This window comes from Ornithorhynchus anatinus, chromosome 1 (assembly GCF_004115215.2).
Source record: "Ornithorhynchus anatinus isolate Pmale09 chromosome 1, mOrnAna1.pri.v4, whole genome shotgun sequence".
NCBI classification, from domain to species: Eukaryota; Metazoa; Chordata; class Mammalia; order Monotremata; family Ornithorhynchidae; genus Ornithorhynchus; species Ornithorhynchus anatinus.
Genome location: NC_041728.1, coordinates 2,659,362 through 2,685,226, shown reverse-complemented (window position 1 = coordinate 2,685,226; position 25,865 = coordinate 2,659,362). Strand labels below are relative to the sequence as shown.

The window sequence follows — 25,865 nt, the reverse complement described above, 5'->3', positions numbered from 1 at the left end:
GTCTAGCCGGGATATAACGAGAGCCCGTAATAGTAAGGTAGCCGTCTGGGTGGAGAGGAAAGGGCGGATCTTGGCGATATTGTAGAGGTGAAACCGGCAGGTCTTGGTAACGGATAGGATGCGTGGGGTGAACGAGAGAGACGAGTCAAGGATGACACCGAGATTGCGGGCCTGAGAGACGGGAAGGATGGTCGTGCCATCCACGGTCATAGAGAAGTCTGGGAGCGGACCGGGTTTGGGAGGGAAGATGAGGAGCTCAGTCTCGCTCATGTTGAGTTTTAGGTGGCGGGCCGACATCCAGGTGGAGACGTCCCGGAGGCGGGAGGAGATGCGAGCCCGAAGGGAGGGGGAGAGGACAGGGGCGGAGATGTAGATCTGCGTGTCATCTGCGTAGAGATGGTAGTCAAAGCCGTGAGAGCGGATGAGTTCACCGAGGGAGTTACCTCATTTTACAGATGAGGTAACTGAGGCCCAGAGAAGTTAAGTGACTTGCCTAAAATCACACAGCTGATAAGCGGTGGAGCCGGGATCAGAACCCAAGACCTCCGACTCCCAAGCCCGTTCTCGTTCCACGAGCCGCGCGACCCGTGCCTTCAAGAAGCATTCGGTGTATTGGGTGCGGAGCACTGTATTAAGCACCTGGGAGAGGACATTGGAGGTGGTAGGGGCGATCCCTGCCCTCGAGGACTTTACAGTGTAGCGCCTTTGGAAAATTCCAGCTCCTCCCCGCTTCACCCCCATCTGGGCGGCTCGTTGGCCCCTTCGAGACCTCAAGGTTTGGCTTTTCGGGGACCTCCACCCCTGCCATCCCCAAAGCCCCAGCTCGACGTCGGGTCCCGTTTCCGCTTCGCCCGCGGCTCCAGGGCAAACCAGGGCAGCCCCACGTGCTCATCCACCCACAGACCTACGCACGCCCCGTTTTTATGATGATCACTTAGAGTGAAAGCAAGGGTAGGTTATTCCGGCTAATTGATATGCGTGACTCTCCTACGGCACGAAACCTACTATTAGGTTCCTTAACCCTTTCGAGCAGGCTGGAGCACCTGGCCGGAGAGTCGTTATTAGCGAGATCCAGGAGCGGGTTTGTAGAGATGGTGGAGGGGGATAGAAAGAACGTTCAGAAATGAAGCAAATGCAGTGGGCCGATGGGGAGATTTATTTTCTAAACGAACCGGGGCCCTCCTTTCGTGTGAGGAGGGAGAAGTGACAAGTAAAGAGCTGGAAATCCATAAGAGTCGACAATCCCAGCAGGTCGGTACTCTGCCAGGATGGAGAAATCTCAAGGACGGGAAGAGAATTTTCAAGAGACCCCCATCCAGGCCCGCTGCCCAAGCACGCAATTAATCAATCGAACAGAGGTATTCATTGAGTGCTTACTGTGTGCAGAGCAGTGTGCTAAGCACTTGGGAGAGGACGGTAAAGCCGACGGAAGTGATCCCTGCCCTGGAGGAGGGCGGTCCCTTTGATCCGGTCCCCAGGGCAGTGTAACTGAAGATCTTCCTTCACCCTTACTTCATTCATTCAATCGTATTTATTAAGCGCTTACTGTGTGCAGAGCACTGTACTAAGCACTTGGGAAAGAACAGTACAACAGTAAAGAGTGACGATCCCTTTCCCACAACGAGCTCACTTATTCTGGGTCTCTACCAAGTAACCCCCAAACGGACTCATCCCGAGGGCTTTCTTGCTTCTGCCCTTCGGTGACATGCCTGGGATGACCGACAGTCATCACAAATGATTTTCATTGGCCAACCATTTATGGACTGAATGCTGTCACCCAATTCTGCTACCCAGGCAGCCCGCTGCCCAACAACAGGAAGGTCATCTTAGTTCAGTACTTAGTCCAGTGCTCGAGCGCCTAGCCCAGTGCCCTGCACGCAGTAAGCGCTCAATAAATACCGCGGATTGATTGATCTTTGAAAACGAACGGCTAGGGAGGGAGAGAGCTAGACCGAGAGGCAGAGAACTGAATGGAGGAGGCCGGCCTCCTTTAGGAGAATGGCAGGGTGAGGTGTCAGCCGAAGAGCTCCAGACTTCCGGCGATGACTGACCTGCGCGTAAGAAACTTTGCGATGTGCAGCACCCCTGCCTGCCTACTTGCTTGTGGCAGGCCAAGCCCCGTGGGGAATCATGACCGGCAGGGGTGAGAGAGTGCGAGTGTCACTGCCCAAATGACCAATGCCACTCGTGGTCTTGAAGACTCAGGGCTGTGGCTTCTCGCTTGTCAGCTGTGTGACCTTGGGCAAGTCACTTAACTTCTCTGTGCCTCAGTTACCTCATCTGTAAAATGGGAATTAAAAGTGGGAGCCCCACGTGGAACGACCTGATTACCCTGTATCCACCCCAGTGCTTAGAACGGTGCTTGGCACATAGTAAGCGCTTAACAAATGCCATCATTATTATTAATATTATTCTCCCCCTCCCCCTGCCGTCCCGTGCAGCCCCACCCCCACTCACAAACCCGGTTTAGACCGGTTGTGCGAGCCAGGCTCTGCTCCCAACTTGGGGCCACCAGCAGTGGCCCGAATGGCCGGCGGGACCGGGAGAGTGACCGCATCCGTCGGGCCCAAGTACCGCATCCTCCCCCGGGCCCCTGGGCCGAGCGGCTGACCTCTGCCCCTCCACCCCCCACCCCGAGAAACGCGGACAGGAAAACGAGAAACCGACCCACCACGAGAGGCCAGGCGCTGTCGGGACGGTGGCCGGCCCTTGCGCCTCTTCCTTCCGAAAAGCCCTCGGCTCTTCCTCTCAGTCGGAGGCAGGTGGACACCCCTTCCCCGGCCCCTTGGCCGCTGACCCCCTCCGCCCTCCTCCGCAAAGCCAGGCCCTCCGCGGTCCCGAAGAGGCGGCCGTCGGAGGGGCAGCCCCGCGCCGCGTAGCGAGATCCCTGCCCCCGTCGGACGATCGGAGCCGCAGAAGGTCAGCGCCGGACTCTCTCTCTCCGCCTCATCAATTAGCCGGCCGGGACGGTCTCAGTCTAAGCTTATCTTGAAGAGGCCAGCCCCATCCTCTCCGAGCCCTCCCAGGGTCTCAGGAAGGGGAAGCCCACTGTCCACCCACCCCTCCCTCCCCTCTCCTTTCCCTTTCGCCTTTCCCTTTCCCTCCCCTCCCCACGGCCCCTTCCCCCTCCGCTCTTCCATTAAGGGATTTCCTGGCCCCGTCGCCACTCTCTCGGAAAACCATTAGTCAGCATTTGCCCCCACGGACGGGCCGGCGGCCCGACCCAGGTCAGCCGACAAATCACCGGGACAGAGGGTCGTGCGATGGATGAGTCAGGGAATATTCTCAGCTGGAGCCACAGACAGAGGATGCAGGAGAGCCCCAGGACGGTCTGGGGCCCCGGAGAAATCACCGGGGGCTTAGAGGAAATCCGGGGGTGCAGTCCGAAACATCGGGGACGCCCCCATCCCCCCATCCTTCGCCCTCCTCTCCCTCCTGGAATAACTCCTGCCCCTCCCAGCCCCCCGGGGCCCTGAAATCAATATTCGGGGTGGAGGCTCTCCGAGCTCTTTGGAAGCAAGGCGTGGTGCAATCCAGAGAGGTATTAACTCCCAAACTGGGCCCCGAGGAGAGAGGGTTGGGATCGGGATCAGAACGGCTTTTCTCCGACTGAAGGGTGAGCGGCTGAGAGAGAGGCAGGTTCCCTTCTGCCGGGCGACCCCGGGGGGCGGAGTCCTGGCCCGGGCACCCCCGGGGAGAGACGGAGGGAGGCAGCGCACGCTCCCTGCCCCTCGAAGGCCCCGTGACGGTCGATGGGGCAGGGAGGGCACGCGCAGAATGCGTACGAGCGAGGCCTAGTGGCTGGAGCCCGGGCCTGGGAGTCAGAAGGACCTGGGTTCTAGTCCCCGGCTCTGCCCGTCGTCTGCTGTGTGACCTTGGACAGTCGCTTCACTTCTCTGGGCCTCAGTTCCCTCATCTGTAAAAGGGGGATTAAGACTGTGAGCCCCATGTGGAACAGGGACTGCGTCCAACCCAATTTGCTTGTCCTCTACCCAGCACTTAGTTCAGAGCCTGGCAATATAGTAAGCGCTTGGGCGATACCATAAAAAAACAGAAACAAACAGCCCATGCAGGGCACTGGGGGATGGGCGCCGTCCGGTCCTCGGCGGGCCTTCCGTGGTACAGATGATGCTGCCTCGTGGGGGCGGGATTAGAGATAGATGTAATAGCGTGTAGCTATAGATACATGCTTGGGCACATGCAGGTACGATGCCTGTCTAACTGAGTGTATGCAGGAAGGTGAGACTCCCCCGAGGACGATGTTTCCCGGTGGGCACGGGTTTGGTCCGGGGAGTTAACGCCGGGGCCAACAGCTCCGGCCGGCCACCCGCGCACACACACCCAGACCGCCTTTTGGTCGTGCGGCCGTGCGTGTCGTTCGCGGGTCTGGTGCCGCGTTCACTTTTGCTTCTTCGTCTCCCACGTCCTCCCGGAGCTTCCGTTCAGAAGCCGCTCCTTTCTGGACGGCAAGTGGGGCCGGGGCTGGTCTGGCCGCCCGCACGTCCGTGTCCTGAGTCCTTGCAGACGCGCCCTCGGCCCTCCGACCTAGCTTTCGGCCGCCCGGTTTCAGCTCTCCACGCCACGTGGGACAGGCAGTCATCAGACCTGGGAAGCGGCGTGGCGTAGTGGATAGACCACGGGCTGGGAGGCAGGAGGTCGTGGGTTCTAATCCCGGCTGTGGCACTTTATCCGCTGGTGTGACCTTGGGTTAAGACCCTTCAGCTTGCTGCGCGCCTCAGTTACCTCATCTGGAAAATGGGGATCGAGGGTGTTGAACCCCACGTGGGGACATGGGACTGGTCCGAACTTGCTTATTATCCACCCAGCGCATAGTTCAGTGCCCTGACCCTCAGTAAGTGCTTAACAAATGCCAGCATTATTATTATTATATTATCATTATTATTATTACCTGTGTTCTCATCCCACCCCTTGGGCAAGTCACTTAAATTCCCTTAGTGTCCTAGTTCCTCATCTGGGGATAAGAGATACCTGCTCTCCCTAACTCTGAGACTGTGATCCCCGTGGTGGGGCAGGGACCGAATCCGGTGCGATGGTCCGAAATCCACCCCCAGCTCTTAGCACAGTGTTTGGCACATGGTAAGCCCTTAATGGACACCATAAATACCGTAGCTAACTCTGCCAGAGTTGTCTCCAGTTTCTCAGCTGTGAAGCCACATTCTCTGAGGCCGCACTTCTCTACCTCCTTAAAACATTTCCTCCCTCCTCCTCGGACCCGGTGGCCCTGCCCCAAGAGGTTTCTCGTCCTGCCAAGGGGGTGGGGGTGGGGGGGAGGGGAGGGAACGGCTCTCCGGTTCTCCAGGAAAGGAGCAACAGAAAATGAATCCTGTGCATTTTTTTGGCGTGCGCGGACATGAAGCCTATTGTGAGGGCTAGGCCTTTGATGTCAGTGTCAGATTAAATTCTTGTTCAGACCTCAGACATTCCAAGGAAAGTCTCCCTCTTTCCTGCCGTGGTGGCGCTCGGTCCCCGTTCCGAGCACCGGCCCGCCTCCGCTTCCCGTGGCTTGTGCGGCCAGGGGCCGTCTGCCCAGGTCTGGGCCGGGGTAGTCCACCTTTGCTCCCGGAGACCCCTCCGGGGCGGTCTGTCCATTATCAGAGACCCCCACCGTGGAATCCGAGGGCGAATCTTTTGATAAGGTTGGGTGGTGGTCTCGGCAGCGGCGCCGCTGGGTGAGAACTTGTTCGCCAGTGTTTCCGGCCACACTGGCTGGCGCCAACTGGGGGATTTGGGTGTCCACCTCCCTCGGCGGGGTCTGCACCCAGCCCATGCGCAAAGGCGAGGCGCCCCTCCCTGGCCCCCTGTAGTCTGTAAGCTCATCGTGGGTAGGGAATGTATCTGTTATATTCTACCCAAGCGCTTAGTACAATGCATTGCACACGGTAAATGCTCATTAAATACCATTGACTGACCGACCCTCTGCTCCTGCCGTGGCCAAATGGCCTCAGGCCTCTGCGTGTCATTCGTTCATTCATTCAGTCGTATTTATTGAGTGCTTACTGTGTGCAGACCACTGTACTAAGCACTTGGGAGAGTAAAATACAATAAACAGTCACGTTCCCTGTCAACAATGAGTTTACAATCTAGGGGGACGGGGGAGGAGCTCGCGCTGCCGGTGAAGGTCGGGGCGAGGGGAATCCGGGTCAAGGTGCGGTCGGGGGGTCCCCACTGGCTCCCGACCAGGTCAGACCGGCCCCTAAAAGTGGCTCGTCGCAAGGCCGGATCGGCACCCCACGGAGCTGGGGCAGAGCTCCTCATAGGAGAGTAATAATGTTGATGGGGATATTTTTCAGGAATTACTATATGCCAAGCCCTGGGGTAGATACAAGATAATCAGGTCGGACACGGTCCCCATCCCACACAGGGCTCACAGTCTAAGTGGGAGGAAGAACTGGTATCGAGTCCCCATTATACAGATGAGGAAACTGAGGCCCAGAGAAGTGAAGTGACGTGCCTGTGAACGCACCATAGGCAAGCGGTAAAGCCGAGATTAGAATCTAGGTCTTCTGGCTCCCGGGCCCGGGCTCTTTCCACTAGACCACCTGCTTCTCTGATGGCGGAGCCAAATGCACACAGATCCCAAGACCTCTTTCCTAGCCACCGGGAACTCTCGAATTCAGATCCAGGCACGGGATGCAAAGCTGGGGCAGATCGTCTCAATCGATTGCGTCCCAGAGCCCCACGCTGGGAACAGAATAGAGCCGCTGAGTGTTTGCCCCTTCCCGGCCCCGGGTGGATCCGGGTCCCCCCCCCGAGACCCCTCCCCGAGGACCCCCACGGAGGAGCAAGCCGGCCAGCCTCGCTCTGGCCCCACACCGGGCCCGTCTGTCCCGACCGAGAAGGAGCCTTCCTTCCGTGCAGGCTATTTTTGTGCCCGCACGTGGCCGCCAGGCTGCCCCTGAACTGGCTGCCGCGGCCGCTGGAACAGATGTTTCCCTGGGGGAGGGGGGTGGGGGGAGGTCGCAAAAATCGGGGCTCCCGGATTGACACCTCTCCCCTGTGCGGCCGGGTGCCGGGCAGTTCTCCCGGAATCCGTCTTACTGGACGTTTAAGTCGGAAGGTTGGATTTGAAGGCGTCTCTGAGACTCCCTCCTCCTCTAGCGTCCCCCGTCCGTCAGGTCACCCGGGAGAGCAGCGTAGCCTCAGATTCGGAATGACAGCCTTCAGCCACCACCACTACCTGTGCCCCGCGGTGGGGAGGCTCCGTCCGAGGGTCCGTCCACCACCCGGCACGAGGGGAGACTCCGTAGGTGGGTCTGGCCACTCCCTGTAGTGCACACAGTGTCCCCCGATCTTGCCTATCTCGCCGCTGACCCCTCACCCCCGTCCTTCCTCTGGCCTGGAACGCCCTCCCTCTTCGAATCCCCAAGAGGATTACTCTCCCCCTCATCAAAGCCTTATTGAAGGCCCATCTCCTCCAGAAGGCCTTCCCTGGCTAAGCCCCCTCTTTTCCTCATCTCCCACTACCTTCTGCATCACCCTGATTTGCTCCCTTTGTTCTTCCCCTCTCCCAACCCTACAGCACTTATGTTCATATCGGTCATTTATTTACGTATGTTAATGTCCTTCTCCCCCTCTCTAGACTGTAAGTTCGTTGTGGGCAGGGAATGTGTCTGTTTATTGTGGTATTGTACTCTCCCGAGTGCTTAGTACACTGCTCTGCACACATAAGCACTCAATAAATCCGACTGAGTGAATGAATGAATGCCTAGCCCCGGGGAAGGCTCTGTCTGTGAGTCCCTCTCCTGTGTGGGGGGTGCTCTGACCAGGAGTCTGTCCACCACCCGTACCGGGGGGAGGCTCTCTCTGTGAGTCTGACCACTACCCATCCCAGGAAGACGCTCTGTCCTTCCATCAGTCTGTCACCCATCGCAGATGGAGGCTCCATCTGTAGGTCTGTCCACCTCCTGGCCTGGGGAGGCTCCATCCATGGGTCTGTCTACCACCCAATCCAGGTGGAGACCTCGTCCATGGGTCTGTCCAGCCAGAAGGATCTTCTGGGGGGAGGGAAATCTTTCCAGCCCCATCGAGAGCCCCGAGCAGATCACCCACCCCCGACCCCGCTCACATCCACTGGACCTAGGGGACATCCATCCTCAAAGAGGATGCCCAGCAGGCGGGCAGCCCACGGGACAAGCGCCGCCACGCCAAACCCGACCCCTTTTTTCTGCCCGGGCCCGGCAGGAGTTTGCTTCCTGTGGCCCTGCGTGACCGGGAACCTAACCAAACCCACACGATAATCATGTCACCGACCAGGCTCGGTCCCCGGAGGTGAGGGCCTTGAATAAATAAAATAGAGAAATGCTATCTTTTTGCCCAAGGAATGCAAATCTGACACATCCTGGCTCCAGACCAGAAACTCTGCCCCAAAGGACTGGTAATTCCCTCCCCTTGACTCCCAGGACCTGAACGAACAGCAAGAGCTTCGATTTTCCCATGTGGGAGTTGAGTGTTCTCGCGGGTCCCTGCTCCCCCATTAGCTGGGATAACTTTATGCTCGAGAAACAGAGTGGTCTAGTGGATAAAGCATGGGCCTGGGGGCCGGAGGACTTGGGTTTTAATACCAGCACCACCACTTGTCTAATTTGTGACCTTAGGCAAGTCACTTCACTTCTCCAGGCCTCAGTTACCTCCTCTGTAAAATGGAGATTAAGACTGTGAGTCCCCAGTGGTTCTGGGACTGCATCCAACCTGATTAGCTTGGATCTCCCCCAGCACCTATTACAGTGCCTGGCACGTAGTAAGCACTTAAAAAATCAGTGTAGACGGCACCACCATCCTTCCTGTCTCACAAGCCTATAACCTTGGAGTTATCCTTGACCCCTCTCTCTCATTCGACCCATATATTCAGTTCTATCCCTAGATTCCTGTCTGTTCCACCTTCACACCATTGCTAAAACCTGCCCTTTCCTCTTCATCCAAACAGCCACCAATCCCACCTTCCTTACTGTATCAGCCTCCTTTCTGACCCCGCCCCCCCCCCCCCCCCCCCCCCCCCCCCCCCCCGCCTCTTATCTCTCCAACTCCAGTTCGTATTTCACTCCGCTGCCCAGATCATTTTTCTCTAAAAACGTTCAGGCCATGTTTCCCCAGTCCTCAAGAAGCTCCAGCAGTTACCCATCCATCTCCACATCAAAAACTCCTCACTGTTGGCTTTAAAGCACTCAAAATTGCCTTGTTCCCTCCTACCTCATCTTGCTACTCTCCTACTACAACCCAGCCCAGCTAATGCGAACCTTCTCACTGTGCCTCAGTCTTGTCTATCTCGCCTCTGACCTCTCACCCGCTTCCTCCCTCTGACCTGGAACGCTGCCCTTCCTCCTATCCGACTGACAATGACTCTCCCCACCTCCAAAACCTTACTGAAGACCCATCTCCTCCAAGAGGCCTTCCCTGACTTAGCCCTCCCTTCCTCTTCTCCCACTCTCTTCTACATCGCCTTGACTCGCTCCCTTTATTCACCTCTCTTCCCAGTCCCACACCACTTATGTACATATCTGTTTATATTAATGTGTCTCCCCACCTAGACTGTAAGCTCCCTGTGGGCAGGCAATGTGCCTGTTTTTGTTATATTTGTGTTCTCCCAAGGGCTTAGTACGGTGTTCTGCACACAGTAGACACTCAATGAATTCAACTGAATGAACAAATAACATTAAAAATAAATAATTACAATAACAATTGTATTTTTAACCACTTACTATGTGCCAAGCACTGTACTAAGTGCTGGGGTAGACACGAGATAATCAGGTCAGACACCCTCTCTGTCTCATGTGGGGCTCACAGTCTAAGTAGGAGGGAGAATGGGTGTTGAATCCCCATTTCGCAGATGAGGAAACCGAGGCTGAGGGAATTGAAGTGACTTGCCCAAAGTCGCACAGCAGAGAAGCAGCGGAGCCGGGGTTAGAACCCAGGTCCCCTGGCTCCCAGGCCCAGGCTCTCTCTACTAGACCCCTCCGCTTCTGGAGGCCGGCGTTCCTAACGTCGTCCTTGCTTTCTTCCTTTTCCCCAACAGCGTAGCTGTCCTGATCTTCAACTCGACTCAGCAGAGCTTTGTCCTGGTGAAGCAATTCCGCCCAGGTAACCCTCTCGCCTGGCTCCTTCCTGCATTCATGCGTGTACACGTGTGTGGGTTTGTGTGTCGTGGGGGGAGGGGGGCGAGCTGTCCCAGGGCAGCGGTGGGGCACTATGCTGGGAGGTGGGATTGGCGAAGGGCGGGGGGACCTCGGGCTGAGGGAAGCAGGCTGGGTCCGGTCCCAGCCCCGGGCCCGGGGTTCTTGGGAGACTCTCCGGCCCCCGCCCCTTGGGAATGGGCATCCAGAGGCCTGAGGGCCCGGAGCCTTCTCAGGCCGAGTTCTGTGGCATGAACCGATCCTTGTGTCTCCCTGTTACCATTTCAAGCAAATATTGACTTGCTCAAAATCAATAACAGTGTTTGTTTCCTTAGCAGGTCCCATTAAATCAGTCTAAAAAATCTTGGTTTGCTAAGAAACGCTTTCACGACCCTTCTGGAAATCTCCTTGAGAAGTTCTGGCAGAGGCAACTCCCCCCGCCCCCTCCCCTCGCCACCCCCTCCCCCCAGTGGGGAGGAATCGGCGCCTCTTGAAACGCTGAGGGCCCCGGTGCCCCAGGGCCCTGGGGGAGCGGCCCGCATCGGCCACTTGTCTGCTGTGTGATCTTGGGCAAGTCACTTCAACTTCTCTGGGCCTCATCTCTAGAATGGGGATTGAGACTAAGCCCCCAGTGGGACAGGGACTGTGTCCAACCCGATTGGCTTGTATCCACCCCAGCGCCTAGAACAGTGCCTGGCACATTGTAAGCGCTTAACAAAACCATAATTATTATTATTATTATTATTATTTCTCCGGGCCGAGGGCTGCCCGCTGTGGATTCCTAGAGCCGAACCCCTCTGGGAACAGCCAGGAGACCCTCAGGAACCACCAACAGCTCTGAATTCCGCCAACCCAGGGAACCTCTTTTACCGTAATGATACGGAATCCCAGAGGACCCAGAGCTGGGAAGGCTTTAAGTTCGTGTGTGGGCAGGGAAGGAGTCTGTTTATTGTTGTATTGTACTCTCCAGGCACTTGGTACAGTATCTGACACATAGTAAGTGCTTAACAAATATCATAAAAAGCAAAAAAAAAAACAACCCACAATTCCTCCTTTTTAAAACCCAGCCCATTTCCTTCTGTGCATCCCCAAGGGAAACAGAGAACACTAGGAAACAACTGCCGCCCAGAAACCTTCATGGGCTTTCAGGCTGGGAATCCATCTCCCCTCAGCTTCTCTTTCCCAGGGGAAACACCCCAAATCCTCTCCCCTTAGGATCTGTTTCCAACCTTTTCCTCATTTCTGTCCACTCTTCTATCCTATTTTATCAGCTGGTGGCCAGAGCTGGTCCCTGGACTCTGACGAGGATGTGGAGGGGTGCAAGAAGACCGAGGGACAGGGTGCAGGATGGCACGGGATGGCAGAGGGAGGAGCGTGCAGGGTGACGAAGAAAACGGGGCACAGGGTGGTGGAGGAACCAGGGCACAGAATGGCAGAGGACCAGGGCGCGGGATGGCAGAGGAACAGGGCTCAGGGAAGTGAAGCGAGTTGGGCTCAAGGTGGTGGAGGGACCAGCAGAGAGACCAGGCCATAGGATGGGGCACAAGAAGGTGGCACAAGAAGCATCGCTCAACTGCGGGTTAGGGTCCCCGTGGCTCCGACGCGAGAGGCCGTTGGCTTCTCAAAAGCTCCCCGATGCTGCGATCCGGGCAGCTGGGCCGCCCGCATCTTGGAATGGTTTTCTCACCTGAGGAGCACGGCTGTCTGCTCTGCCTCGATCTGGCTGTAAGGACTTTCTCCACAGTGCTCCACCTCTCGGGTTCCGGCTTTTCTCCATCTCCAAGACAGGGCCGGTGACACCGCTCCTCCTCATCTTCCTCCTTCGGTCGGTGGCTCATGCGCAGTTGCGCGCGCGTGTCTGTGCGTGTGGACACGAGTGCGCGTTAAACTACTCCCGGGCCCAAGCTTGGCCATTCGGGCCCTGACAGTAGCATGGGGTCGGGGGGCTCCAGCAGCTGTGGCCGGAGGTCGGGGAGGGAGGGCCTGACAGGTGGGGCCAGAAGGCGGGTGGACAGCTGAGGCCGGTGGTCCGCAGCCATTCTGGGAGCCCAGGCTTGGGGATGGGTTCATGGGAGGAGGAGGGTCCAACAGGTGGGGATGTTGGGGGAATGGGAGGCCGGGGGGCGGCACATTGGCCAGCACGATCCAGGACAAGCTGCCGAAGCCATGGAATCAATGATGTCACCGCGAGGGAGACCAGAGGCCTCGGCCCAGAGAGGAAGACCCCGGGCCCCGCTGGCCGCCCCCGCTCTGCCCCGTCCCACTCGTGTCCGGGGCCGGGGGTGCAGGAGATGGGGTCACGGCCTTGTGTCGGGTAGGGCGGTCTGGCTGACCCCCACACCCAGATTCCACAGACCTGGAAAACAGTAACCCTGGAGGGCTCCCCTGGGGGGTGGCCGGGCAGAAGAGGAGGAGGCGGGGCCTGGGGTCCCAAGCCTGTTCGGTCCCAAGAGCTTAGGGTCTTTCCCACCGTGAGCCCAGCACCGGCCCGGCTTTATTTCCACGATTTTCTGGGCTGGAGGCTCCAGCCACAGAGTTTTCTTTAGACTGTGTGCTAGGTTGGCCAGGGATTGTCACTGATTATTATAATGTACTTTCCCAAACACTTAGTACAGTGCTCTGCACAGAGTAAGCGCTTAATAAATGTGATTGAATGTATTAAAGTTCCAGGCTCTCCTTCCACCGCTTGTACCCACTCCAGCTGTGCTCAGGGGCCATGGATTCGGCCCATGTTGGAAGGCCTGGCAGGGGGGCGGGGAGAAGAATAAAGAATAAGAATTAATAATCGTGGCTTACTTGTTAAGCGCTTCCTGTGTGCCAAGCACCGTTTTTAAGCACTGGGGTAGATGCAAGTTAATCAGGTTGGACATAGTCCTTGTCCACATGGGGCTTATACTCTTTAATCCCCATTTTGCAGATGAGGGAACTGAGTCATAGAGAAGTTAAGTGACTTCCCCCAGGTCACACAGCAGACACGTGGTGGAAGCCGGGATAGAACTCAGTCCTTCTGACGTCCAGGCCGTGCTCTATTCACGAAGGCCGGAGGGCCCAGGGATCAGGGTTTGCGGCTTAATGTTAGGCCGTGGGGTTCTCTCGGGGGTCGTGTGTGGGGGTGCGGGACAAGAGTAGAAGATGCAACCTCTGCCCCCTGCAAGCTTGCAGTTGAATAAGTTCCTTAGCGCTTAATAATAATAATAATAATAATGGCATTGTTAAGTGCTTACTATGTGCCAAGCACTGTTCTAAACACTGGGGGTGGATTCAAGGTATCATGTTGTCCCAGGTGGGGGTCACACTTTTAATCCTCATTTTACAGATGAGGGAACTGAAGCACAGAGGAAGTTAAATGACTTGCCTAAGGCCACACAGCAGACGAGTGGCAGAGCCGGAATTAGAACCCAAGTCCCAAGCCTGTGCATTTGCCACTAAGCCACGCCGCTTCTCTAGTACAGTGTTGTGCATGCAATCAGTGCTCAATAAATGACATGGATCAGTTATAATAAAATAACAATAACGGCATTTAAGTACTTACTATGAGCCAGGGTAGGTACGAGCAAATCGGGTTGGACATAGTCCCCGTCCCATGTGGGGCTCACAGTTTCAGTCCCCATTTTACAGATGAGGGTAAAGAGGCCCAGAGAATTAAAGCAACCTGCCCTAGGTCACACAGCAGGCAAGTGGCGGAGCCAAGATTAGAACCCATGACCTTCTGACTCCCAGGCCCCGCGCTCCATCCACTGTGCCGTGATGCTCCTCCAATCGATTGATCGGGCGGAACTGGACAAGCTGCCCTTTCTGTCCGAGACCCCTGTATCATGGGAAGCATCCCCCAACCTGGGAGGGTGCTTGTCCTTATTCTCCCCGCCCCCAACCAGATTCCTTCGCTTCAAGAGCAAGACCGAGCAAGATTGGGAACCCCTTTGTGGGTGGTCATTTCCAGGGCCAGGGCTCCAGAGACCAACCGGGAAGGGACTTTGGCCACAGGGTCTCCCAGACGGGCTGTAGCTCAGCCCTCCTACTGAGTCTGGGGGGCTCCGGGGGGGACCCCAGAGGTGAGGAGAGGGTTGTTCTACGGCCTGGGACCCGCAGAGGGGAGCGAGGCCAACTTTGATCACGCCGTCTCTCCTCGTGTCCTCCAGCGGTGTACATGGCCGAGTTGGGGCGACGGTGCCCCGAAGCCTTCCCGGACGGAGGCCCCGATGACACCAGGGACCTCGGGGTGGCGGGGGTGACCCTGCCGAGCACCGCGGGCGTGACTTACGAGTTGTGGCGCCGGCATCTTGGACAAGCCCCGACCTGTCCTGGAGGAAGTGGCCTGCGCCGAGATCCTGGAGGAGTGTGGCTATCAGGTTCCGGCTTCGGACCTGAGGAGAATCACGTCGTACAAGTGAGTCCCAGCCGAGCAGAGACCGGGCCCGCCCCTGGTCGCCACTGTGGGCCCCGTCACCAGGCCTCAATCTCCCCGTTTGGCCAGTGGGTCCCGCGTCTCCCGGCATTCCGAGGAGCCTGAGAGCCCTTGGAGTGATCCCCGTTTGGGTATGGCGGGCGAGGTCGGGGAGAATCATTCATCCATTCAGTCGTATTTATTGAGCATTTACTACGTGCAGAGAGTACTGTCCTAAACACTTGGGAGAAAACAGTACAACGATAAACGGGCACATTCCCTTCCCGGAGATCCAGTCCAGGGTGAGAGGAAGGGGAAAAGTGTGAGTCTGGACTTCTCCCTGGCTGCCAGCGTCCACACCTGTCGGCCCCCACTCCGGTCCGACCGAAGGCCTTCGGGCTCCCGGATTCCCCCCCTCGGGCCGGCCCATCTCGGGCCTCCTCCGGCTCCAGCCCGGGCCCTCCCTCTCAGAGAGCCAGGCACCAGGTGCGGGGGCAGAGCGGGGCAGACTGGCGCCCCGTCCCCGCCCGTCGGGGTCCGGGCCTCGTCCCCCGGGGGCCCGACCCGCTTCCGGCCGGCGGCCGGCGGGGAAGGAGCGGGCGCCGCAGCTGTGCGTCCTGGCAGACGCTGCTTCCTGCGGGATTAGCCACGGGGGACCCAGGGAGCCGGCCGGGGTGAATCACCACCGCGGCCCGGCTGGTGAGCTCTCAGGGTTCGGGCAAGATGGGGCGGGAATGAGCTCGGGGCTGGGGGGAATCCGAGATTTTGGGGGCCTTCTCCCCGCTCGCCTCCTCCCGGTGACCTCTATCTCACGCATCTCATGCTCTCTCCTTTGCCCCCAAGCTGCCGCTCTGTGGTGCCCCAAACTTGCCTCCCCTTCAAAGCCTACTGAAGGCCCATCTCCTCCAAGAGGCCTTCCCAGACTAACCCCCACTTTTCCTCAGCTCCCACTCCCTTCCTTGTCACCTTGACACAGTCCCTTTGCTCTTCCCCCTTCTCTCCGCCCCACAGCACTTATGTAAATATGTATATATCCATAATTTTATACTTTTACTTATTTATATTGATGCCTGTTTGCTCGTCTTGATGTCTGTCCACCCCCCGCCCCGGCCCCCCGCCAGACTGTGGGCTCGTGGTGGGCAGAGATTGTCTCTCTTTATTGCTGTATTGTGCTTTCCGAGTGCTTACTACAGTGCTCTGCCCAAAGTAAGCGCTCAATAAATACTATTGAATGAATGAATCCTTCGTTCTGAACCCCGCCCCATCTCCCCCCCCCCAAGCCTCTTGGGGTTTGGGGGTGCCCAGAAGGGTTCCGAGTACCCCGTGTCCCCAGTTTGGACAGACTACGAGGCAAGAAATGAACTGGAGATGTACCCCTGCCCCACCCCTAAGGGATGCCACAGGTCATTTCACCATCCCCCTGCCCTCCAATTGGGAGACTCCCCAGCCCCTTTCTAGGCAAAGGAATCTCCTGTTGGGAGAGACCCCCCCACAACACCCCCCCAGAACCAGAGTTTCCCAAGCACGGTAAACAGCCGTTTCCCATTCTCTGATCCCGCTAGAACCTTTGAAGGCAAACTGGCATTTCTGTCAAAGACACGAGGCTCCCTTTTCGAGTCGGACAGCCACACGGCCGGGTCTTGAGGGGCCAGAGCCCTCCTTTGTGGTGCTCCTGGCGGGTGTCACCCTCCTCGCAAAACCCTCCTCGCCATGTTCCCTGCCTTCCCGTTTTATGACGGGGCGCAGCGGTTAATAGCCTCAGAACAATAAAATATATGACAATTAGGAAGATTGCCCGCTAGCACAACCTGTTCGAGGACGATATAACCAGCATAATTTGGCGCTAATTGCTTCGATTTCCATTTTGTCCCTCTGCACCTGCTGCTTGGAGTGGCATAAAGGGCTGTGGAAATTACCCCCGAAGCCACGTGGGATCGGGCGATTGCTTCTTGGCTGCCCCGTCGCACGTGTTTATGTGGGGAGGGACCTCAGGCCCAGGACCCCCTGGCTTTCTGGGTCTGGGCCTGTCCACTTCTGCTGTCTTACCTTGTAGTAATAGTAATTGTATTGTTTGTTCAGCACTTACTATTGTGCCAGGCACTGTATTAAGCACTGGGAAGGATACAAGCAAATCAAGCTGGATGCAAGTCCCTGTCCCACGTGGGGCTCACGGTCCCAATCCCCGTTTTAACCAGATGAGGTAACTGAGGCAGAGAGAAGTGAGTAACTTGCCCAAGGCCACACAGCAGGCAAGTGGAAGAGCTGGGATTCGAGCCCATGACCTTCTGACACCCAGGGCTGTGCTCTAGCCACTATGTCATGCTGCACTGCCCCAGCACAGTGCTTAGCAGCGAGCAGACATTTAATAGTGACCACAGCTGATTAACCGTAGTTTGACTGTGCTGCTGCCAGGTGCTGTGGGTGAGGGAAGGGTCTCCCCAAGACAGGACCACATGGGCCCCTACTGGCCCATTGTGGGCAGGGATTGTCTCTCTATTGCCATAATGTGCTTTCTAAGCGCTTAGTACAGGCCTCTGCACACGGTAAGCGCTCAATAAGTACAGTTGAATGAATGAAGGAAGGAAGCCCTGCGCCCCAGGCATCAGGGTTGGAGCTGGAGTGCAGACTGACCCCGAAAATGGAGTCAAAAAGGCCAGCGCACACTTTCATTTCATCAGTCCACCAACATTAGTGTTCCTGAGCACCTGTTGGGGCCGACCACTGTATCGAGCACTTGGGAGAGGACACTAGAAGACACAATCCCTGCTCTCAAGAGGTTGCCGTCTAGCAAGGGAGAGCAGACCCAGCATAATTTCAGGCGGAAGAGGAGAAAAGAAAGGTGGATAGTTGGCTGAATAAGTACCTCCGTAGAGGGGAAGTAAGTTGATTTGTGCAGACTGTCTTTTCTGGAGGATGGAGACAGATGGGAGGATTCCGTTGGGCTTTTCGCACCCAAAGATAATATAATAATTATGGTATTGTTAAGTGCTTGCTATGTGTCAAGCACTGTTCTAAGCACCGGGATAGATACAGGGTAATCAGGTTGTCCCACGTGGGGACTCCCACTTTTAATCCCCATTTTCCAGATAAGGTAACTGAGGCACAGAGAAGTTAAGTGACTTGTCCAAGGTCACAGCAGACGAGTGGCGGAGCCGGGACCAGAAGCCCATGTCCTGTGATCCCAAGCCCGGGCACTTTCCACTAAGCCACACTGCTTCTGCCTCATGGGAAACTGTTCCCTTTGGACTTGACGCAGAATAGCCATCTCACCCAGCGCCCGACCCAGTAGGCCCCCGGGGGCAAGCCGCGGGAGGGGCCGGGCACAAGTCTACGGAGAGACCCTCGCTCCAGCCCCGGCCCCTCTGCCCCTGGGTGGGCAGAGGTGGGTGAGCTCAGAGGAGCTGGGCCGGAACGGGATCCGGGTAGTTGTTGGTGCTCAGGAGCTTGTGCACCAAACCAGGACCGATGCACTGAGTGCACTGAGTCCGAAGAGAACCGTTTTCCCAGAAGGAATCTCTGGGTCGCGGAGAGCCCGACGATTTCCCATCCGTCCCCCGGTTTCCAGAGAAGAGAGTCTATACTCCATCTTCAACCCCGCACCAAACCCTGACCCTGACCCCGACCCTGACCCATTTGAGGTTATTTTGGGCCGTGTGTGTGTGTAATTTAGACTGGGAGAGCCCCCCGAGAGAGACTGTCCTCTAATTCCTTGCACTGCCATGGCTTGCTTGCACACTGCTGGCATTTTGGGATCCAGGTTCTCCCCAATATCCCAGACCCAAGTCACTCGGTCCCTCTAAACTGTAAGCTCTTTGTGGGCAGGGAATGCATCCATTTATCGCTTTACTGAACTCTCCCAAGACCTTAGTACAGTGGTCTGCATACAATAAGTGCTCAATAAATGCGATTAACTGATTGAATGAATGAAAACCCCCCCCCATCCTGACCCCCGGGGCACTTCCTGGCACCTCAGTATGTGGCCCAAGGGGACCTACTTGGTCCTGTTCAGGGGCAGATTTTCCCCCCCAGAGGCTTCTGCCCTCCCCCTTAATCAGTGGCATCTATTGCGCATTCTCTGTGGACAAAACATTCTATGAGGGCCTCGGGAGAATACAATGCAATAAAAGTCATAAACATGATGCCACGATCCCTCAAGGAACCTACAGTCTAGCAGGGGAGACAGATATTAACATAAATTGCAGGTTGTGGGGAAGCAATTAAGAGAGTTGTCTGCCCATCGGGAGGGGAAAGGGGAGGACTGCCGCAAGGGAGAGTCAGAGGTCAGAAGGGAGAAGGCTGGCCAAGAGTGAAAGGATGAGAAAGCTCAGGATGCAGGGGATGGGGGGATTACTAACAGTGGGAAGGGGAGACAGAGACAGAGAGACAGTGAGAGAGACAGGCACACAGAGAGGCAGAGAGCTCTGGGAAGAGGGGGGAAGAAGTAGCTACCGAGAGACTCAGCTCAAAAGATGCAGTGGTAGACTAGAGCCGGGGTGAATTTCAACGCTCCAGGGGTCGTGGTCACTACTTAGCCGGAGAACAGTCGTTCCATGCAACGAGGAGCCCGGGGCACTCCGGCTTCTAACATTAATAATTGTGATAGAAGCTCTCACTATGTGCCCGGCACTGGGACAAATGCAAAATAGTCAGGTTCATTCATTCAATCAATCATATTTATTGAGCACTTCCTGTGGGCAGAGCACTGTCCTAAGCGCTTGGAAAGTACAATTCGGCAACAATTAGAGACAATCCCTACCCAACAACGGGCTCACAGTCTAGAAGGGGGAGATTGACAACAAAACAAATCCAAGTAGACAGGGCATCAATAGCATCAGTATAAATAAATAGAATTATTGATATATGCACGTCATTAATAAAATAGAATAATAAACATGTACCTGTTTACACAAGTGCCGTGGGGTGGGGAGGGGAGTAGACCAGAAGGAGGGAGTCGGGGCGATGGGGAGGAGAAGTGGAGGAAAAGGGGGGCTTAGTCTGGGAAGGCCTCCTGAAGGAGGGAGGTGGGACACAGTCTAAAGGGGAGGGAGAACAGGTGTTGAATCCCCAAGCTACAGATGATGAAACTGGGGCACAGAGAAGTTAAGTGATTTTCCCAAGGTCACACAGCAGGCAAATAGAGGAGCCGGGAAAACTCCTCCCACTCAACCACACCCAGGAGCATCAAGCAAAGTCCTCCAGACCGTTATCTGAGTCATTTCCTGGGGATGATGGTGCTCTGGCGGTAGGAACCCAGAAGACACGGAGGTGATGGCACCCTACCTTATTGAGTTGACCAGCTGCCGAGGGCCAGTGAAGTCTGAAGAAACCTGAAGGGACGTGTCAGCCCGTCAAGGCCAACCCATCAATCAAGCAATCAGTGGTATTTATTGAGCGCCTACTGTGTGCGGAGCACTGTACTGAGCACTTGGGAGAGTACAGTATAACAGAGCCGGTAGACACGTCCCCTGCCCACAGCAGAGATCTCCGCCGGCCATGTGGAGCTCGTCGCCATCCCCGGAATTCTGCTACCTAGGGCCGCTCACCGGCCAACGACAGACAGGGACATAGAAAATGGAGTCCGAAAGGCCAGCTCACCCTTTCGGTTCATCAATCCGCCACCGATAGGGTTTTCTGAGCACCCGGTGGGGGCCGAGCACCTGTATCGAGCACTTAGGAGAGGACGGTAGGAGACACGATCCTGCTCTCGAAGACGTTGCAGTCTAGCAAGGGAGACAGACACAGAATAATTTCAGACGAAAGAGGAGAAAAGAAAGTAGGATATAAAGATGAGTAAGTACTTCCATGGAGGGGGAGTAAGTTGGTTTGTGCAGAAGTACAGAAGTGTGGGTGTGAATGCAATGAGAGTTGGTACCGAAGTGTTTAGCTGGTGGTTTTGGCGGGGGCATGACATAAGGGAGGAGGATAATTAATTGGGGAAGGCCTTCTGGAGGAGATGTGATTTCAGAAGGGCTTTGAAGATGGAGGGAATGCCAGAGTCTGGGTGACTTATCAAACAATCAGTTGAGCATTTAATATGTGCAGAGCACTGTACTAAATGCTTGGGAGAGGACAGTACAATAGACTTGCTATCCCTGCCCACAAGAAGAAGCCAGGAGGGAGTTCCAGGCAGCAGAGCGGGAGGCGAGGTGAGCAGGAGGTGTTTGGAGACAGGAGAAATGAGAATGAAGCGCAATAAGTAGGTTGGCTTGAGGGGAACAAAGAGTGAGAGCTGGGGGAGGGTGGGGTGGGGGAAGAGAGTGGATAAGCAAGAGGGGCGGGGCGGAGGGAGAGCCTCGAAAGGACTGTCCGAGGAGCGTGGTGGCCGTAGGCTTCAGATCAGAATAAAGGTCTTCAGTGTCGTGCTAGGCCGTAAGCTCATCCTCTAATAATAACTGTGGCATTTGTTGAGCGCGTACTGTGTGCCAGGCACTGTACTAAGCACTGGGGTGGATATAGGCAAATTAGGTTGGACACAGTCCCTGTCCCCTGTGGGGCAAGACAATAAGCTCATCCTCCAGACTGTAGGCTTATTATGGGCAGGGAATGGGTCTGCTGATTCCGTTGTATTGTACTCTCCCAAGCGCTCAGTACAGTGCTCTGCACACAGTAAGTGCTCAGTAAATGCCGTTGATTAATACACAGCCAGATATGTAGTCGATGGAGAGGGAGGGCGGATAGGGGAAGGCCTCTTGGAGGAGACACTGCCAACACAGCAGCACAAGGGAGACAGTCTACGTGTTGTGTTTGTGTCGTCCCCCAGCGTCAGTCGGCCACATACATACCACACTCGTGGGCCAACCTCTCCATCGGTGGCGTCTTCCCCAAGTGCTTAGGACGCCTGACAGAGATCTCTGTCACCGGCCAGAACGGGAATAGAGGGCCCGGCGGGAGAGCAGCCCGGTTTCAAGTCAGACGTGTCGCAGGAAACTGGGGAAGAGAAAATGTACAGACAACAATGTGCGACGCGAGGCGGGACCCATCGAGGGCTCCCGTAGAAAGGGGGAGGGGACCAGTGGCAGCAGCAAGAGGAGGAGGAGGAGAGGCCGAAAGGAAAATACCAAAGCCGGGCCCGTGAAGTTCCTCGGGGCCGGGCGGCGGAGCGAGCCGGCGGGCGAACAGGAAAGTGTCGGCGGGAGATAAGACGGGGATGAGAAGAGGCCGAGAGGAAGTGTTTGCTTCAATACCGGCGACCAGAGCCGAAGGTCAGAGCTCAGAAACCGGCTGGCGGGGGGCGAGGAGACGCCGTGGGGCCCCGCCAGAAACGAGAAGCCCCCCCTCGGGCCGCCAGAGCCCTCCCGGCTCGGGGAGGGGCCGAGACGGGGGCTAGAATGATAATAATAATAGTATTTGTTAAGCGCTTACTATGTGCCAAGCACTATTCTAAGCACTGGGGGAGATACAGGGTTATCGGGGTGTCCCACGTGGAGCTCACAGTCTTCATCCCCATTTTACAGTTGAGGTAACTGAGGAGCAGAGAAGATAAGTGACTGGTCCAAAGCCGCACAGCTGACACATGACGGAGCCGGGATTAGAACCCACGACCTCTGACTCCCAAGTCCGTGTTCTTTCCACTAAGCCACGCTGATAGAAGAGGAGGGGGCACCGTCCCCACCCACCCGGGGGCTAACCGTCCAAAAAGCACAGCATCCCTACCTTTTACGCTGGATTGCGAGAGCCTCCGGGGGCGGGGATCGTGTCCGTTAACTCTGTTGTGCTCTTCCAACCGCTCGGGACAGTGTTCTGTGCGAGGAAGCGGTGGGTAAATAGGCACATCTAGTCATGGGGATCAATCAGTGTCGTATTTATTGAGCGCTTCCTGTGTGCAGAACGTTGTACCAAAAGCTTGGAAGACTGTGAGCCCGTTGTGGGCAGGGATCGTCTCTATTTGTTGCTGAATTGTACTTCCCAAGGGCTTAGTACAGTGCTCTGCACACGGTAAGCGCTCAGTAAATACTACTGAATGAATGAACGGATGGAAGGGTATAATCCGGCAGAGTTGGTAGACACATTCCCTGTCCAGTCTCCTGTCAGCGAGGGTGGAGGAGGTTTTGGGATTGAGACTTTGGGAGTGAGAATCTGCAGAAAAGAATGAATGGAAGTGCTGGTGGGGTGGGCCGGGCCCGTCCCCGCTCTCTCCCCCGCCAGTTGTAGTTCCACGGGGGCCGGAGCACCACGAGATCATCGGGAAGCGGGGGCGCAGCCCACCACCGAATGCACGCTGAGGCATTTGACCCGCCAGCCCCAGTCACGGCCCGAGGGACCGCAGCTCAGTGCCGGTGCCGGGCCAGAGCGTCATGACCCAGAGGCCAGTTGCCCTGGTAGCCGCGACAGCCTTGGCCGCTCACCCGGTCACCTGGCAGAACGCCCTGGGTGGCCGTTCGGTCCGAAGCCTTCACTCCCGACTCGGGTCTCTCGGTGCCCGGAGTTGCTCCGTGGGAGCAATGAGAGACGCAGATCCAGGACCTCGGGCAGGGAAACTGGATTTGGATGGGATTTCTGGAAACGAGAGGTCAGCCTGTCCTGACTAGTGACAAGTTGGGAGTTTCTTATCAACCCTTCAGCTGATAAGGGTGCCTTTCTTTGTTTCCGGCTTTCTTCGCGCCCCTCCTCGGCACCTGGACTCATTCTCGTGGCCAATAATTCTCTGTCACTCTCTCCCTGGTGGCGCGGTACCTCCTCGCAGACAGAGACCGTGCCTTGGGTTTCGGTCGTATCTTCCGAGCGCTCAGTATAGTGCCCGGTACCCGGAGGGACCGCAGTAAATACTACTATTGCCGATGCTACTGCTAATATTAGGTGACCGGAGACTTTACGGTAGATAGGGTTGTGGGTGGGTCAATCTAGGAAGGCTTCTTGGGGGAGGCAGTATTTGAGCAGCGCTTTAAGAACGGAAGAGGGGGCGGGCCATTCCCGGCGCGGGGCTCAGCTAGAGGCCATTGCTCTCCCCGTCCCCGTCTAACACGGCCGTCTTCCCTTTAGGTCGGGAGTTGGCGTGACAGGGTCCACCCAGACCATGTTTTACGCGGAGGTGACGGATGCCATGAAGGTGAGCGAAGGCGGCGGCCGGCCCGAGGAAGGGGAGCTGATCGAGGTGGTGAACGTCCCCCTGCGGGAGTCGCGGGCCTTTGCCTACGACGAGAGGTTCTCCAAGACCATGGGCGTCGTCTTCGGCTTCACGTGGTTCCACAGCACCTTCCCCCCACCCGCCCCGTCCCCACCGGCGCCCGCCCAGATATAGGCCTTCTGCCCGGGCCCGCCCCTTCCCGGCCCCCAGAGGTGGGAGCCTGGGCGTCTGGGGAACCGAGGCCTCGCAGGAGGAAAGCCGGGGGGGCAGGGCTTGGACGACGGGGGGCACGGCTTGGGTGACGTCTTGCCAGGGTTGGGGAAATAAAATCGCAACAGTGGACACCTGGAAAACTGTGGTCGTTCCTTCCGGGCCGGTGGCGGCCCTGGAACTCCCCGATCGATCGGGTGGCCAAGAGATAGACGTGACCAAGGCCAACTTCCCCGAGGAGCTGGGAGGCCCAGGTCGGGGCTCCTGGGATTTCCCAAGGGCTTTTCCCGACTTCTCTCCGCTGCAGCCCGGGCCGCTCCCGGTAGCAGCCAGCCCCAGCGGAGAGGGGACCGGGCCGGGCGTGGGGATGGGCGGGTGACGGTACGGTGGCCACGGTTGGCTACCAAACCCGGCGATCCGGGAGACGCAGGGGAGAGGTGGGGAGGGGGGACGTGTCTCCAGGCCGGGGGTAGGGGCCGTCACCTGCACGGCCTCAGCCCCCGGGGGTCACCTGCAGGGTTCGGTCGTGGACTTCTGGCACACGGTCAGTGGGTGGGTGACCTCCGTGCCTCGTCCTCCCAGCCTGTAGCCCCAACCACCCTGGCTAATAATAATAATGTTGGTATTTGTTAAGCGCTTACTATGTGCCGAGCACCGTTCTAAGCGCTGGGGTAGACACGGGAATCAGGATGTCCCACGTGGGGCTCACAGTCTTAATCCCCATTTTACAGATGAGGTGACTGAGGCACAGAGAAGTTAAGTGACTTGCCCACGGTCACACAGCTGACAAGTGGCAGAGCTGGGATTCAAACTCATGACCTCTGACTCCAAAGCCCGTGCTCTTTCCACTGAGCCACGCTGCTTCTCGAGAAACCGCATTGGCAGCTACCCGGCAGCCACTCTTCCAGGGCCAAGTGGTGAATGTGGCTATGTAATAATAATAATTATCATTATTATGATATTCGTTAAGCGCTTACTATCTGCCCAGCACTGTTTTAAGCGCTGGGGTCGTTACGGTGTAATCAGGTTGTCCCCGTGGGCTTACAGTCTTAATCCCCTAGATACAGTGTAATCACGTTGTCCTCGTGGGGCTCACAGTCTTCATCCCCATTTTACAGATGAGGTGACTGAGGCACAGAGAAGTGAAGTGACTTGCCCAAGGTCACACAGCAGACAAGTGGCGGAGCGGGGATTAGAACCCACGACCTCTGACTCCCAAGCCCACGCTCTTGCCATTAGGCCATATGTGTGTTTCGTTTCAGTTTTTATTCTTTTTACAACATTTGTAAAGCACTTACATTGCGCCAAGCACTATACTAAGGGCCGGGGTAGATGCAAGATAATCAGGTCGGACGTAGTCCCTGTCCCACGTGGGGCTTCGAGTCTAGGTTGGAGGGAGTGGGATTTAATGCCCTATTTAAAGAAGAGGAAGCCGAGGCACAGAGAAGCGAAGTGACTCGCCCAAGGCCACACGGCAGCCAAGTGACAAAGTCGGGCTTAGAACCCAGGTCCGCTGCCTCCCAAACTTGCACCCTTTCCACTAGGCCTCACGGCTTCCCTCTTTGGGCATGCATCTGTATGGGATTATGGATTTAGGTGTGTCTGTGTAGGTGTGTATGTCTGGGTGGGTGTGTATGTGTGTGTATTATTGTATTATTATTCTTGTCGTACTTACTGAGCGCTTACTGTGTGCAAAGCACTGTACTCAGCGTTTGGGGGAGTACAATACTACAACAAACAGACATATTCCCTGCCCACACACGCTCTAGAGGGGCAGACATCAATATAGATAAATAAATTACAGATATAATAATTCAGTTCAACCGTATTTATTGAGCGCTTACTGCGTTCAAAGCACTCTACTAAGCACTTAGCACTGTACTAAGTAAATAAATCACAGACGCGTGCGCCTGTTTCTGGGTGAGTGTGTCTGGGTGGAGGTGTCTGTGTTTGTCGGTGTGTTCGGCCTCAGTCCCTCGAAGGCGGCGGGCCCTCAGAAGATCTCCAGAAACCCTGGCCCGAGGCTGAGTGCGGGAGAGGCCGGGTTGCGTGTGCGAGTTTTCCCAGTCACAGCATCGGC

At 56.6% G+C, this 25,865-nt stretch overlaps 1 protein-coding gene across 1 annotated transcript in view; it reads left to right on the top strand.

Annotated features, from left to right (window-relative positions):
* Positions 1-23,842, top strand: part of NUDT14 (nudix hydrolase 14) — a 73,847-nt gene extending 50,005 nt beyond the window's left edge. The window contains 4 exon segments of the mRNA XM_029073366.2: positions 10,031-10,095; positions 14,267-14,397; positions 14,399-14,514; positions 23,491-23,842. Of these exon segments, the coding sequence (XP_028929199.1) occupies positions 10,031-10,095; positions 14,267-14,397; positions 14,399-14,514; positions 23,491-23,749 (571 nt within the window). The 3' untranslated portion in view covers positions 23,750-23,842.
* Positions 23,843-25,865: the final 2,023 nt, after the last annotated feature.